General features: G+C 36.1%; 1 protein-coding gene across 1 annotated transcript in view; it reads left to right on the top strand.

The window, feature by feature from the left end:
- The window catches only part of METTL15 (methyltransferase 15, mitochondrial 12S rRNA N4-cytidine), a 101,228-nt gene that overhangs the window by 1,583 nt on the left and 86,116 nt on the right, over positions 1-13,529 (top strand). The window contains exon 2 of the mRNA XM_086749404.1: positions 340-619. Coding sequence (XP_086605530.1) covers positions 356-619 — 264 coding nt within the window. The 5' untranslated portion in view covers positions 340-355. The remainder of the gene's footprint in view (positions 1-339; positions 620-13,529) is intronic.

The following is a 13,529-nucleotide window of genomic DNA, read 5'->3' as shown; positions in this document are numbered from 1 at the left end:
CTGTTCTGGTTATGCTCAGATCTCGTTAGTAATTTAATGTTAACATCTCTGGGACATTGTAATGCTGTTAGTCCTGGCAATGAAAAGGAAAATAAGTGTTCCTTATGAAAAGAAAACCATTGTTGCTTGAGTATGGTTGATTAGCAGATAACATTGAAAATTCTGAAAACAAGTTGAAGTAAGATATTCTCACTTTCTGCTGACATGACGTATTTATAAAACTGCCCATCTTGGGCTGTCTAATGCTTTACACATAACACATTTCCACTTTATTTTTTAAACAAAACTACTGTTTAAATATTTATTTTAAAGTAATCCTTGATATCTACTGTCTTCTAGGTTGATCAACTCCAAAATGTTATCTCAGTGTCTGTGCCAAGTTTACAAATGTTTGTTTCTGCACAACTTAAAACTGGATTTGGTAAATGTGGCTACTTTGGCCAGACAGATCCATTCTTCAGCAAAAAAACTTTCTGACTGTGAGTTAAAGGAAGAAACCATCCAGAAATGTGAAACCGAAGAGTTCCCTCAAAGTACAGAAAACAATGATTTTGGAAGATTGCACATACCGGTGATGCTGGAGGAGGTTGTTAATTGTTTATGCCCCCAGCCAGGCCAGGTGAGTTAAATGATTAATTAACATTTGTGATTTAGTAACAGTCCAGCAGAAAAAATTATGCAGTGTAGGGATAACTCTTGTTTAGGGAAATAAAGGGATTCTCTTTAAGAATCTGTTGCACCTTTTAAAGGTTCTAAGTTGTTTTGCATTTCAAATTAAGGCTATATATTTAAAATAAGGAAAATCTCATATCTCTTTGCCTGAATCTTCAAATAAGCAGCATTTGTTGAAACTGTAGTATTTGAGTAATCTCCTGCTTTTGTGTTTGTCTTTCTGGTTTGCTCTTTATGTTTCGAGGTTTGTTTTAATTACTGATAGTAGGGGGGAGTTCTCATGTATGATTATGTCATCTGTTTGTGCAGAGCTCACTTCCTTTTGCATAAGAGGCAGTACTTATGTAGGTTTTACAAATCATCATCATACCTTGTTCAGGGGTACTTATTTCCATGGTTTCACTTGGTCCCAGGCACAATATTTCCTTACCCTATCCTTACAGTGCATAATGTGGTGCGCTGTAGAGGCACTATACTTGTAAAATGTCTGTGTGTGGTACCAGAAATGGTTTAGCATCAATGATGTGAAAGTATTACCAGTAATCTTATTTGCCTGTGGTACTGTGAGTAGATTCCTTTTGGTATCTGGGTTAGCTCAAGTCTTTCTACACTGCACTGTTGATATATCTGCATTGTACTGGTGTATGTGGTGCAAGTATACTGTTGCACACTCTTGTTATAAAAATGCTACACAGTGAAATAATTTTCACTTGAGAGGTCTTAAGTATGCATTAAGTTGAAAGGTTTTGTTATACAACTTAAATGCTTAAATGATTTTCACATTTCAAATGTCTTCATCTGTGATTTTAGTGTTTTTATGTTGCCTTCATAAAGTCTTATTAATTTAAGCTTATCAGTGTGTAGTTTTACTACAAAGACTGAAGTGACACATAAAGAAGTAGAAAGTTCAAAATGTGTGTATGCTTGTTTGTTTATTTTTACTTGAAAACAGCATCGTCCAATGGTGGCAAAGGGATATAGCAAGTTTGAGGTGGATGCAGGGATCAAAAAATTGAAGTCAAATCTTGTTGCGTTTCCTTGAGATACATTATCTTCCAAACTAAAGAAGTTATCGTTTTAAGTCTTTTGAAAACCAGAGCGAATCTGAATAGCGTCATTATTGTAACATACACATTGCTGTTGTGTGTCCTACTGTTGAAGATACCTAACCTAGTGAAATACATAAGGAACTTCGAGTCAGGATTTTTTTTAGATGTCAGAACTATTATGAAATTTTTACACTTCAAATAATATAAATTGTGACACTATATGTGAAATATTTTTCCAGTTGTGTAAGTTTCCATTTAAATAAGAATTAAGAAGAGGTTGATGGGAGAACTATTTATTAAACTGTGTTTGTTGATGTCAGAAAACTTATTTGGCAGCAGAACTTGCAAAAGAAACTATTCATGATTATGAACTGTGGAGAGTAACTATTGTTCCTGAAGGCTGTTGCAGATTCCTAAGCTGGTGATGAATCACTAATGACAGACATAAGACAGCATAAGTGTGTTATCTTGAACTGAAGCATTTATAATACGGCTAACGTTTTTAGCATAAATGAAAATGAAAACAGCACTTCCATTCTTTTTTTAGAAACAGAGTAAATAATGTATTTGCAGTACTTTCTGACGCCTGAAGTTTTGAAAATAAGTAATCTGCAAAAGGATGTAATGTGTCAACTGAGTTTTACTGGAGTAAGCATCAGTGAAATTTTAAACAAAAACTGGCTGTTTTTCACTGACATGAATGGTGGTACAGTTTCTCTTAAGATCGATGTAGAACTGGGACTGTTGTATCAATTTACATTTTTAACAGTGTAATTGTGACTAGGAAGTCCATGAACACTTTATTTTGTGGGCTGCGGTGGTAATGTTCTGATCTTGGATTTTGTTTTTTCTGCTTTCTTCTGTCCTCCTCACACAAATACTTCCTGTACTTGTCTTTAACACAGTTATATTCTTTGCTGTAAAAAAATCTGATTTGGGCGTCTGTTTATTGTTGTGTCCTAAGACAAGGTGTTGCAAATGTTGAGAAAATTCAATTAGAAAAACTACATTCTCCCTATGGTTTTGGCCATTGAATGGAGTTTTCATTTTACTTAGAGGAGTTCCTAAAAAAAAGAATGTTACTTAAGAGTGAGTCACAACTGAAATAAAGATGTTAGTACCCTCGTATTGAATATTTTTGTTGACTGTCTCCTTAGTAGAATCTGTTTATCAGGGATTTAAGCAATAATATTTCCATTTAACTTTGAATCTTCTTTTACTCTTTTAGAGCTTTTTTCTACAAAGTCCCTGTAGTAGTCCTGTCTTTGAAGCACGTTGTACAAATTAGTTTTTACTAATCTGTCTCACTTCTCAATGAAAGATCTTGCAGTAAACCCACACAGAAGTAACTTCCTCTAAGTTTACTATATTGACTAAACTACGTTTTAGTCTTCTCAGTCCACTGGTGTTCTTTACACGTACTTGACCAGTTGTTTCTGCAGTTGTCTGGGCAGGCTAGGCTGAGTGTTCTCTTAAACTTTAAAGGTAGCAAAGGACCAAGCAGATTTTCAGAATGTATGTCTTTGGACATAAAGAAGCATGTTTTCCCAATTTTCACCCAACTTGTTCCAATTTTTTTCCCTTGCGATAGTCACTTACTTTTTAACTAGAGATATGGATCTCTTCTGCATCATACAGCTATAGTGATATGAAAAAGAATTTCATTAGCAGTGAGTTCTAGTATGAATGCTGGAGGATGAAACTTTGAATTTTTAATTATTCATATGCAGGTTTTATAACAAAGGCTCTTACAGGTTGCAAAGCTCTAGGAAACTATTTTGATAGTACTCCAGCACAAACAGCACACTTCCATGTGTAATATTTAGACTCTAACTAGAACAAAAAGAAATGTTATACCCTACTCAGATTTTATGGGGAAGCCTGTAATCTGAAGACCTCTATGGTTTTGTGTTAAATATGATCTAGAATAGACTACAATGGAGATGCAGTAAGCTCTATCTAGGGGTATTATTTGGTTTATGATAGTTCTGGAAGCTTTTTTAATATCTGTAAATTAAATGGTAGATGGTCAAACTTGAATTGAGAGAGAATGAATGAGACCATTCCCTTTTCTTCAGTGTTTAAGTGATTCATCAGAAACAGAGTTAATATCAGATGATCTTTTTATCTCGTTATGCTAATTTGTGTCTAACAAAATAAAGCAGTTAATTTTCCCTAAACAGATCTTGTCTGACGTCTTCTTGAGTTAGCTGGAACTTCTTGCAGAGGTTCTTTGATTCTTCGTAAAATTATTCAGATTATTTTTACTACTCAACTTTCATTGAAAAGAGTATCCTCTTTGTCTTGGAATTAACGTGTGATAGCTAGCTTCTAGAAAGAGACAAGTATTTCTTAAAAACATGCATCTTTCCTATGAGCTTTCCTTTCATCCTTCTCTCTAAACACATCCTTCTCTCTAAACTAGAGAGACATGGGTTTGATGGACGGACCACTCGGTGGATAAGGAGTTGGCTGGATGGCCGCACTCAGAGAGTGGTGGTCAACGGCTCGATGTCCAGGTGGAGACCGGTCATGAGTGGCATCCCTCAGGGGTCCGTGCTGGGCCCAGCCCTGTTCAACATCTTTGTCGGCGACATGGACAGTGGGATAGAGTGCACCCTCAGCAAGTTTGCCGATGACACCAAGTTGTGTGGTGCCGTCGACACGCTGGAAGGGAGGGATGCCATCCAGAGGGACCTTGACAGGCTGGAGAGGTGGGCCCGTGCCAACCTCATGAAGTTCAACCAGGCCAAGTGCAAGGTCCTGCACCTGAGTCATGGCAATCCCAGGCACAAATACAGGCTGGGCGGGGAATGGATTGAGAGCAGCCCTGAGGAGAAGGACTTGGGAGTGCTGGTGGATGAGAAGCTTAACATGAGCAGGCAATGCACCCTTGCGGCCCAGAAGGCCAACCGTGTCCTGGGCTGCATCAAGAGAAGCGTGGCCAGCAGGTCAAGGGAGGAGATTCTCCCCCTCTACTCTGCCCTGGTGAGACCCCACCTGGAGTACTGTGTCCGGTTCTGGAGCCCCCAACACAAGAAGGACATGGACCAGTTGGAGAAGGTCCAGAGGAGGGCCACGAAGACGATAAGAGGGCTGGAGCACCTCTCTTATGAGGACAGGCTGAGAGAGTTGGGGCTGTTCAGCCTGGAGAAGAGGAGGCTCTGGGGAGACCTGATAGCGGTCTTCCAGTACCTCAAGAGGAAGAGGTACTTCCAAGTACCTTACAAGAAAGATGGGAAAAGGCTGTTTAGTAGGGCCTGTTGCGATAGGATGAGAGGTAATGGTTTTAAAATAGAGGGGGGTAGATTTAGATTAGAAATTAGGAAAAAAATTTTTACGATGCGGGTTATAGAACACTGGAACAGGTTGCCCAGAAAGGTGGTGGAGGCCCCATCTCTGGAAGCGTTCAAGGCCAGGCTGGATGAGGCTCTGAGCAACCTGATCTAGTCAGGGATGTCCCTGCTCCTTGCAAGGGGGTTGGACTAGATGACCTTTGAAGGTCCCTTCCAACCCTAACCATTCTATGATTCTATGATTCAGTTTTTCAGGTATGTATTGCATCATTCTCAGGATAGCTACTATTTTCATGCATCCAAATGTCAAATGATTCTTTCAGCTGAGAGAGTATATGGGCATGGCCTTCCAAAATAAGAGGAGGAAGCAGAAGACATTGCTGACAGTCAAACATTGGTCTTTTGTCACTGAAGTGCTGCTTGAGCTCCGCAATTAGTTTGAAGACAGTAGCCTTTCATCTCCTGAAGTTCTGTTGCCACTGTTGGATGCTGTTGATCTGGACTATAGTTGTTTCCTTCCTTTTCAACAGAGCTGGTTAGTCAAGTAATAGATGGCACTCAAAGGAAGCTGAGGTAGACTGCTGGTGTGCAAAAGACTATTGTAATTGTCGTAGTTTCTTTATATCCTTGTCTGTATTCCTTTTCTTTTTCTGCCTTATGCTGAGTATAAGTTCTTAAGGACAAAAATAACCTTTCTCTGTACAGCACCCTGCAGAGTGGACTTCTGTTTTGTGAGAAAGGTTTCCAAGTATCATGATATATAAATAGTTATGTGGCTATGCTGGTGGCCAGTGTACTTACCGTAGTACTTCCAAAGCCATCTGCAGATAGTTTATAACTGGAACACCCCATTTACACGAAAGACTCAAAATTGAAGTTTTCCACGGAGTGTCCAAGATAAACAGGAAGTGAAAAGGGATCTGGGAAAATCAATTCTGAGTTCTCAAGTTACATGAGTTATTTTGTAGGATGCAACCAAAATACCAAGTATGGCACGGAATATTAGTTACATCATGAGATAAATGCTGAAATACTTGTTTTGGAAAAGCACAACATTATGGATATAGTAGCTGTTTTTATCATTTTAAGCCTGTTTTCCACTAGACTTGTAAATTTCAAGTAGGTCCAATGGCAAAGTGATTTATATGGTCCTTTTTTGTTGTTGTAGAAACAACTGTATGGTTTTTGTGGGAAGCATACTGAAAATATCTTTCCACATGCAAATTCTATGGTTGGTTCTTCTATGGCAGCAGAACACGATAAAGCTGCTGTTGTCAAACAGGAAGAAAAGACATGGGAACTTGCAAAAGGTGATAATAGAGAGAAATTCTGAAAATATTTTAAGAATTACAGAACACTACTTCTGTGATACTTTAGTGTTACGGCGAGTATTGAGAGTTTTATCAGCTGATCATGTAGTTCCTCTGTACCCTTTCAGTCAGTCTTGTTTTGCCTGATATCCTGGTGGTGTGTATTGGGAATTTATTAAAGAGTCTAGCCAGGTTTCAGATCACAGCTGTGTAGGGAGATGTGTAATAAAATGTGTGTAGAGTGCATATATATGCAAAGTGTATTTATTTTCTGCCATGTGTAATGGGAGACTTCTTAAATGGAATCTCATCAGGTAGAGAGTACTGTTTAAAATATCATACTTTAAATGGGATTTTTTTGATGAAGTTAGCATTTGAAAGTAGTGCATGAAAATGGAAAAGGCTTTGAAAATATTTTTTTAAAAGTTTTGATTGAGATATACAAAAAATAGTCCCTTAAATACTTATTGTTATTTAAAGTAATAATACTATCTGTTTTTATGGTGATAGTGTTTACATGGGTATTTGGAAAACCAGATTCCATATACTTAAGTTCCTTAACTTATAACTGTTGCTCTCCGCTGTGATAAGCAATCTAAATAAAAAAGTAACAAGGTAGAAGGGATATTAATTAACAAAGAAGTGCCAGCAAATGTCATACAAGTTCTACAGTATCTGCATCTGGGCAAGTTGTGTCATGGAAGGGGACAGGAAAGAAAACAAGATAGGAGATGGTGTTCCTGAACAGCTTGTCAATTGAGGGAGCAGAGAAAGTCCAGTTATGCTCTGAAGTTTCTTGCATTGCTGTGGGTCCTGAAAAAATACAAGGATCATAAATTTCCTAATGACAGATGAATTAAAGCACATAGGATTTATTTGAGAGCACTGTGCATCTGTTTTCTGATTGAAGCTGATACTGCTGTGTTACTAGACTGTGGTACAAGGAAATGAAAAATATTAATGTATTGGATCTGATTGATGGCAAGATACGGATTAGGCATGGTGAAGTCGTCTCTTCAGATTTTACTTTTTTATACTTTAAGGTTTTGCTTCTTAAAGTAATGGAAAAACTTGGGAGTGGAGGAAGAATAAGTTGATGGCTACAACTGCACAGGTAAGAATCTTTCGGTTGTAGTTCTTGGACACCTGCCTGACCACCTCTTCTTCCCACCTGCGGTATGGCTCTCAGCAGGCACATCAGCAATGAGACAGCTCTCAGCAACTTTCTTCAGCATCTTTCTCTTTTGCAGCAGAGGATCTCCAAAGAGACCAGTAAGGGAGCTTGGTCTGCCTACTGAGAACAGCGCTGCAGATGCGCCAGATTTCATATTACTGTAATACTGAGTTAGCTTGCTTTTATCACTCTATCGCATAACAAATGATAGTGCTTTAGGAGACTATTTAAGACGCTGTGTTATAATAAAGCAAGATTCAGTGCTTTTGGGTGACTCAGCTTGTAATGACGCTGTATACGCTCTCCTTCTCTGTTGTGACAGCATTAGTCTTTGCACCTCTTGGGGAAAACTAATAAAATTCACCAGAAAGTAATCTCAGCCCTTTAAATTTTAACTTGAGTGAGCCTGTGATCCCAGAAAGGGTGATAATTAATATATGTAGCTACTCATTTCCTCCCCATCTAGTACTGCGTGTCTTTAGTCAGCCTTTTGGCTAAGCTTTCTTATTAAATATTTGAGTTTGCAAACAGGAATACAGACTTCTTCTACGACACAAAATATTACTAGGGATTTAAGATCACAGTTGGAGTACAGGAAATGTCTGCAGATTTCTTCCTTACTTTCTTATCTTTCTGTTGAAGGTAGTCCTGTTTTGAATAGTGAAACACAGATAATTAAAAGGTTAAACTACCAAATTTGATGTTTAAAATTAATGGGTATCTGAAGTCACCCAAATGTATGGTCTGGTTTTTAATTTTATTTTTCTTCTTCTCGGGGTTTCTGAGCACATTATCTTAGTTCCAGTGGTGTTTGGTGCTCAGCAGCTTGGGAAAATACTTTGTGTTTTAAACACTGAAATAAACTAATATTGTTTCAGGCTCCCTCTTTATAAAAAAGTTGTATTATCTAATGTCAAATTGCTGTAGACACCTGACAGGCAAGACTTACCAAAAACATGTATATGGCTTTTTTTTGGGTTGGCTAACCATAAATATTAAAGAATGGATTAGATTTTCAGTTAAGCCTTTGTAAAATTTTCATTGCATCTTAAATATCTCCTCAGTTATAATTGAGGAAAGAAGCTTCCTTTGAGGTAGCTGAGGAAATCAGGTCTGTCTTGCTAAGTCTAGTGATTAGCTGAAGTCATTCAGACATTGAAATTTTAATTTCCTATGGAAATGTTAATAATGGCGTGCTTGAGTCATAATGTCATTAAATCTAATTCCAGACAACATTACTCTTAGGAAAATGAGTAAAGTAAATAATGCATACTGGAGCGAAGCCTGCCAGAGCTGTCCTGAAGCAGGTGGTGGTGGTGTTTTTTGTTTATTTCTCTTACCTCTGAGGGAAGGGGGAAAGGACTCATCTGTGTTCTGTTGCATTAAAAAAAAAAAAAAAAAAGAAAAAGAAAAAAAAAAAAAAACAAATCTCTCAGTAATCTTTCTGAATGTTTGACTCAGTTATATGAATTGTAGTGTTTGGCAGGTTTCACCCTACAGGAAGAATGCCACTTGACATACGCTAGAGGATCTGGAACACAGCTCCCTTTGCTTCTGAACTTGCAAGGACTGGAGTGGTTTACCAGGGAATGGACTTTTGTCAGGGTTCTGTGAAAGACCTACAATTGATGACTGAGAAAGCCGTTGTGTATTTTAAGATAAATTGTTATATTTACAGGTGAAGTATTCTGGTATGTTCTATAGAATCAAGAACACAAGTATGCAGTCCTAGAAAATAGGTGAAGAAGGCAAAATAGTAACAAAGTGAAATGCCTTTTTGTATGCTTTAATACAAAAAATCTTCACAAGAAGGGAGTATCTTGCCTACAAAACTGCTGTTTCATATTTAGCTGTACTCAGAAAATTGAACCCTTGTGAAGAAAATGTTTGGAGGCAATTGAGTGATTGTGACCGAGTACTTCAAGATGCCGTATTTGTAACAATCTTCTTTATGGAATGATAGAGATGGTTGGTAGAGAATGCAAGTTATTAAAATACTTGAATATGCAGACCTAGTCAGTGATCTTAGAGATATTTCACTTGTATACCAGTATAATTTAGTAGTTTCCTCTGTTAATGTACTAATGAGATGAATGTGAAAAATGGATAAGAATGGTTGCATTAGGTTGAATTGTTGAGTACACCAGTACTGGAAAAGAATTTTACATTGTACTTAATATAATACCTTATGTGAAAAGATTGTTATCCTACAAAATGCCAGCTATTTAGTTAGATTTTTTTTTTTTTGTTACGTAAATTGCTAGACTTGGAGTGTAAACAACTTTTTTGTCATTTGATGTATTCACTCAAAGGTGCTTTTGGAAAAAGTTGCAGTCTAGTTATGTTTCACCTGTCAGTCCTTATTTTTTTAAATTACATATAATAACTTTATACATAGATGGAAGACATACTGTATAAAAGTGATAGGAAATGTTTTTTGCTTGCAAATAAAATTATTTTTCACTGTGTACTTTCTTTGGGGTGGTTGTTTTGCTCTACAGGGTAACCTCAATGACTTTTTGCTGCAGATGTCTTTATTTTTTGGAAAGTTCCTTTTTTATTCTTTTTTCATTATTAAACAATACTGTATTATAACATGGCAGTATTTTGTTACTGATTGAAGTTGAGATGACATTAGAACATTACTTGAATAGTAATCTTTCATTTTTGGAGTTCCTTTTACTTCTAGAGAACCATGTGTGGTTCTCTAGATTTATAATATTTTCCCTTCTGTGTGGCAATAGTTTTGAAACAATTATAAAGAATCAAATGAGATACTTTAAAAACAGCTTAAAAACAGATATGTCTGATTTACCTTATGAAACTGAACATCTTAGTAAAATATTTTTAATTCTCATAAGAGGAAGGAAAGATTATTAGTGTGCTGAAGACTTAATAATGCTTCTTACTAACTTGAAATGGTATAAAAATACCCTGATAAAAATGCAAGTATATCTTGGACTATCTTTGACCTCTCATTTTCTTAGTTCTAGGATAATTTTTTTTCATTTGCATGTGAATAACAGCAAAGTGTGTGTTTTAATAATTTTTTTTTAAGCTGTGACTTTGAGTGTGTACAGTTTCTTAATTTATTTAGAGAAATAATAAAACCCTTCCAGCATTTCTCTAAAAGTAGATTTCTCTACTAACAAATCTTTATTGTGATCCCATGAGTAACCAGCATTTATAGTGTGTTTCACTGTGCCAATATTTTTTAACAATCCATTTTGTTTAAAATAATTTTAAAAGCTCTGCATTTTGGCAGGCATATGAGCCAAGTATGCCTTTTTGTTTTTTATATATTTATCAGGAATCAAAGACAAATTTTTAGGTAGTTGTGCAAAAATGAAAAGATAATCCTTTCTCTACATGGTGAATCTATCTATGCATCTATTGGAACATAGCGATAGATGCAATGAACAGATTTGAGATAACTGGGGTGAACGTAGGAGCCTTATCCATTGTAAACATGTCTTGAGTCAACTGAAGAAGCAGTGCTAAGAACTGGGAAATAGAATTAAAATTTGTAGATGGATGCTTTGGAATTAACCAGGAGTAGGTAGTTAGACTTTGCTTTTTAAGCTTAATCTAAACTCCTTGTTAAATGGCTTTGAGAAGCTGTTCATCTTTCAGCTTTCATGAGGTGTGTTCTGTCAACAGATGTCACTTCTAGCAGAGCAGTAAGTGCACCCTCTTAGAGGGTGCACAGAGAAGGGGAGAAATATTCATAGAAACTTTGTTTTCGCATGAATAATTCTGTTATCTACTAGTATTTTAGTGACTGAAATGCTAACATCATGGAGAGAAAATGCCTCAAATGGATAAATCTTTTTATATCAGTATTTTTGCTCTAGCAAAAATAGTTCTAGATTTCTAATAGTTCTAGTTCATTTTGTAAGTTTTGACAGATTCCATTCTCTAAAACCAGCAAGATTACTATTGCGAAGTCTGAAGTGAGAGTATGTGGTATATATTTTGTTTGAGTAGAGAGGATTTATCTTTTTAATGAAGAGTTTTGTAGATGGGTTCAGCAGGACTGAATGCAGACCTCTTTGGCTTTGAATTTATAAGCAAACAATTATCTAGAGAAGATATAAAAACGACAGAGTGACCTCTTTTAAGTGAGAAATTGTATCCTATTGGAAAGCCCATTTTAGGAGAACATAAACCACCGTTTAGTGGTTTATATAGTAAACTCTTCCTTGGCCATGGCTAGCACCTAATTAGTTGTGCAGGTTTTTTTTCTCAATATTGTAGTACTTTTTCTCTTTAGAGAGCTTCTTAGTATAACACTGATAGAATTCCCTTGTATTGCTTAGATCATTTGGCATAATGTCCAAGATGTGGTTCACTGTAATGTTTTCAGGAGTTACAAAATATTTGCAGATTCATCTGGGTTATTTTATCATGGTGACATGATCTGGTTGGATATCCTTTTTTGAAGAATTTTGTGGATATTGTCAGGTAATTAAGATCTACTGTACTTCTTTAATTACTTCTTGGTGAAACGTTAAAAAGTTTAACTTAATTTGTGTAAATAATTTGATTTATGAGTTCCTTCAGTTTTTTGAGCGTGGCTTAGAATGAGTTAAATGGTTACACACTACAGGCAGTTTTAATCTGGTATAATAAAAACATGAAGAAATACTGAGTACACTAGATTTCTATAGCAAAAATATTTAACAACTTCCTTGGCCTATAGAAAAAAAAAAAGTAGCATTTAAGATTATTTTGTATATTTACAGTATTTTTCGATTTCTGTAGTTGGTATAATGGAAGCATCACTAAGAGTGATCTTTTTTTACAGCAAATGTGTATAAAATACTCTTTTCTGTCCTAACTCAAGACTGTTTGTACAACTACCTGTTGAACCATTGATTTATGGTTGAACACATATTGTTTGTACAGATACAGACATTAAAATGTTGCATTACACATTGGTCTGTATTTTATATCCAATCTTAACTTTATCAAAGGAGGCTGACTGGAGCATCATGTAAGTATTACAGAAGACTAGACTAAATACCTGAAAAATGCATCTTGGCATGACAGATGTAATTTATGCCCTCTGTTTTCCAGTTTGTAAGATTTTAATAATGCAATAGAGAATGACTGAATTGTTCAATTGTCACTTACAGTTGTGGCATTGAAAGGTTTTCCAGATTGCATCAACTGTTTTGTGAGCTTCCTTTGGAAAATACTTCTATATTACATTAAAAAAATACCTATTTTTAAATGTAATTACATTTAAAAATTACATTTTAAAAACCCTAAACACTTTGTTTTTCGCACAATATAGGGTTCATCTGCCTTAACATTTCAGCTCTTTAGTAAAGAATCTGCTTATGAGAGAATCTATTGATTGTCCCTGCTTGAAGTAGATGGTTGACATTGCAGTGCACAAACTGGCTTACTACAGACTGAGCCAGGAGGTGTATTCTGAGTATACATCTTGTGCTCTGACTGTTAATAAATACTCAGCTTAAAGAACTAAAGTAGAACTGGTCTGCAGGAAATCACACTGGCATGTGTATAAAGTCTTGGACAAAATGGTTATTTTACTGTTCGAGAATCTTCTTCCACTGGCCTGCTAAGGTAGGCATAGCCAGAGAGTGCTGGGTGAATAAGCTGTTTTGCTTTATTCTTGTACACAGACACATCTTATATGCTGTTCACTGTTCCAACTGTACTTGGAATTCAGATTTTTGTCTCATTACTTATATCCAACAACATTCTTCACAAGTTATCTTTGTAGATAAATGCATTCATTCAAATTCATTACACAGAGTTTATCTTTACAGCTGTCCTCTGTGGTAGCACAAGAATATTACTTCTAGTTAGCAGAACTTAGGGGTGTCAATACCAAAATTGTGTTTTGGTTGTCCAAGTGGAAATGCCCCTTTTTCTCCTTTTTCAAAAAGGTTAACATTTTGAGTTAAACATTTAGTTTATACCTTTGAAAAGTATTGGAGTGACATCCACTTGCAGTTGCTGAAATCACGGAGTGTCTGGGAAGCAGATCTAGAGT

This window comes from Chlamydotis macqueenii, chromosome 5, assembly GCF_036417535.1.
Source record: "Chlamydotis macqueenii isolate bChlMac1 chromosome 5, bChlMac1.mat, whole genome shotgun sequence".
Lineage (NCBI taxonomy): Eukaryota > Metazoa > Chordata > Aves > Otidiformes > Otididae > Chlamydotis > Chlamydotis macqueenii.
This window is presented reverse-complemented; position numbering and strand designations above follow the sequence as displayed.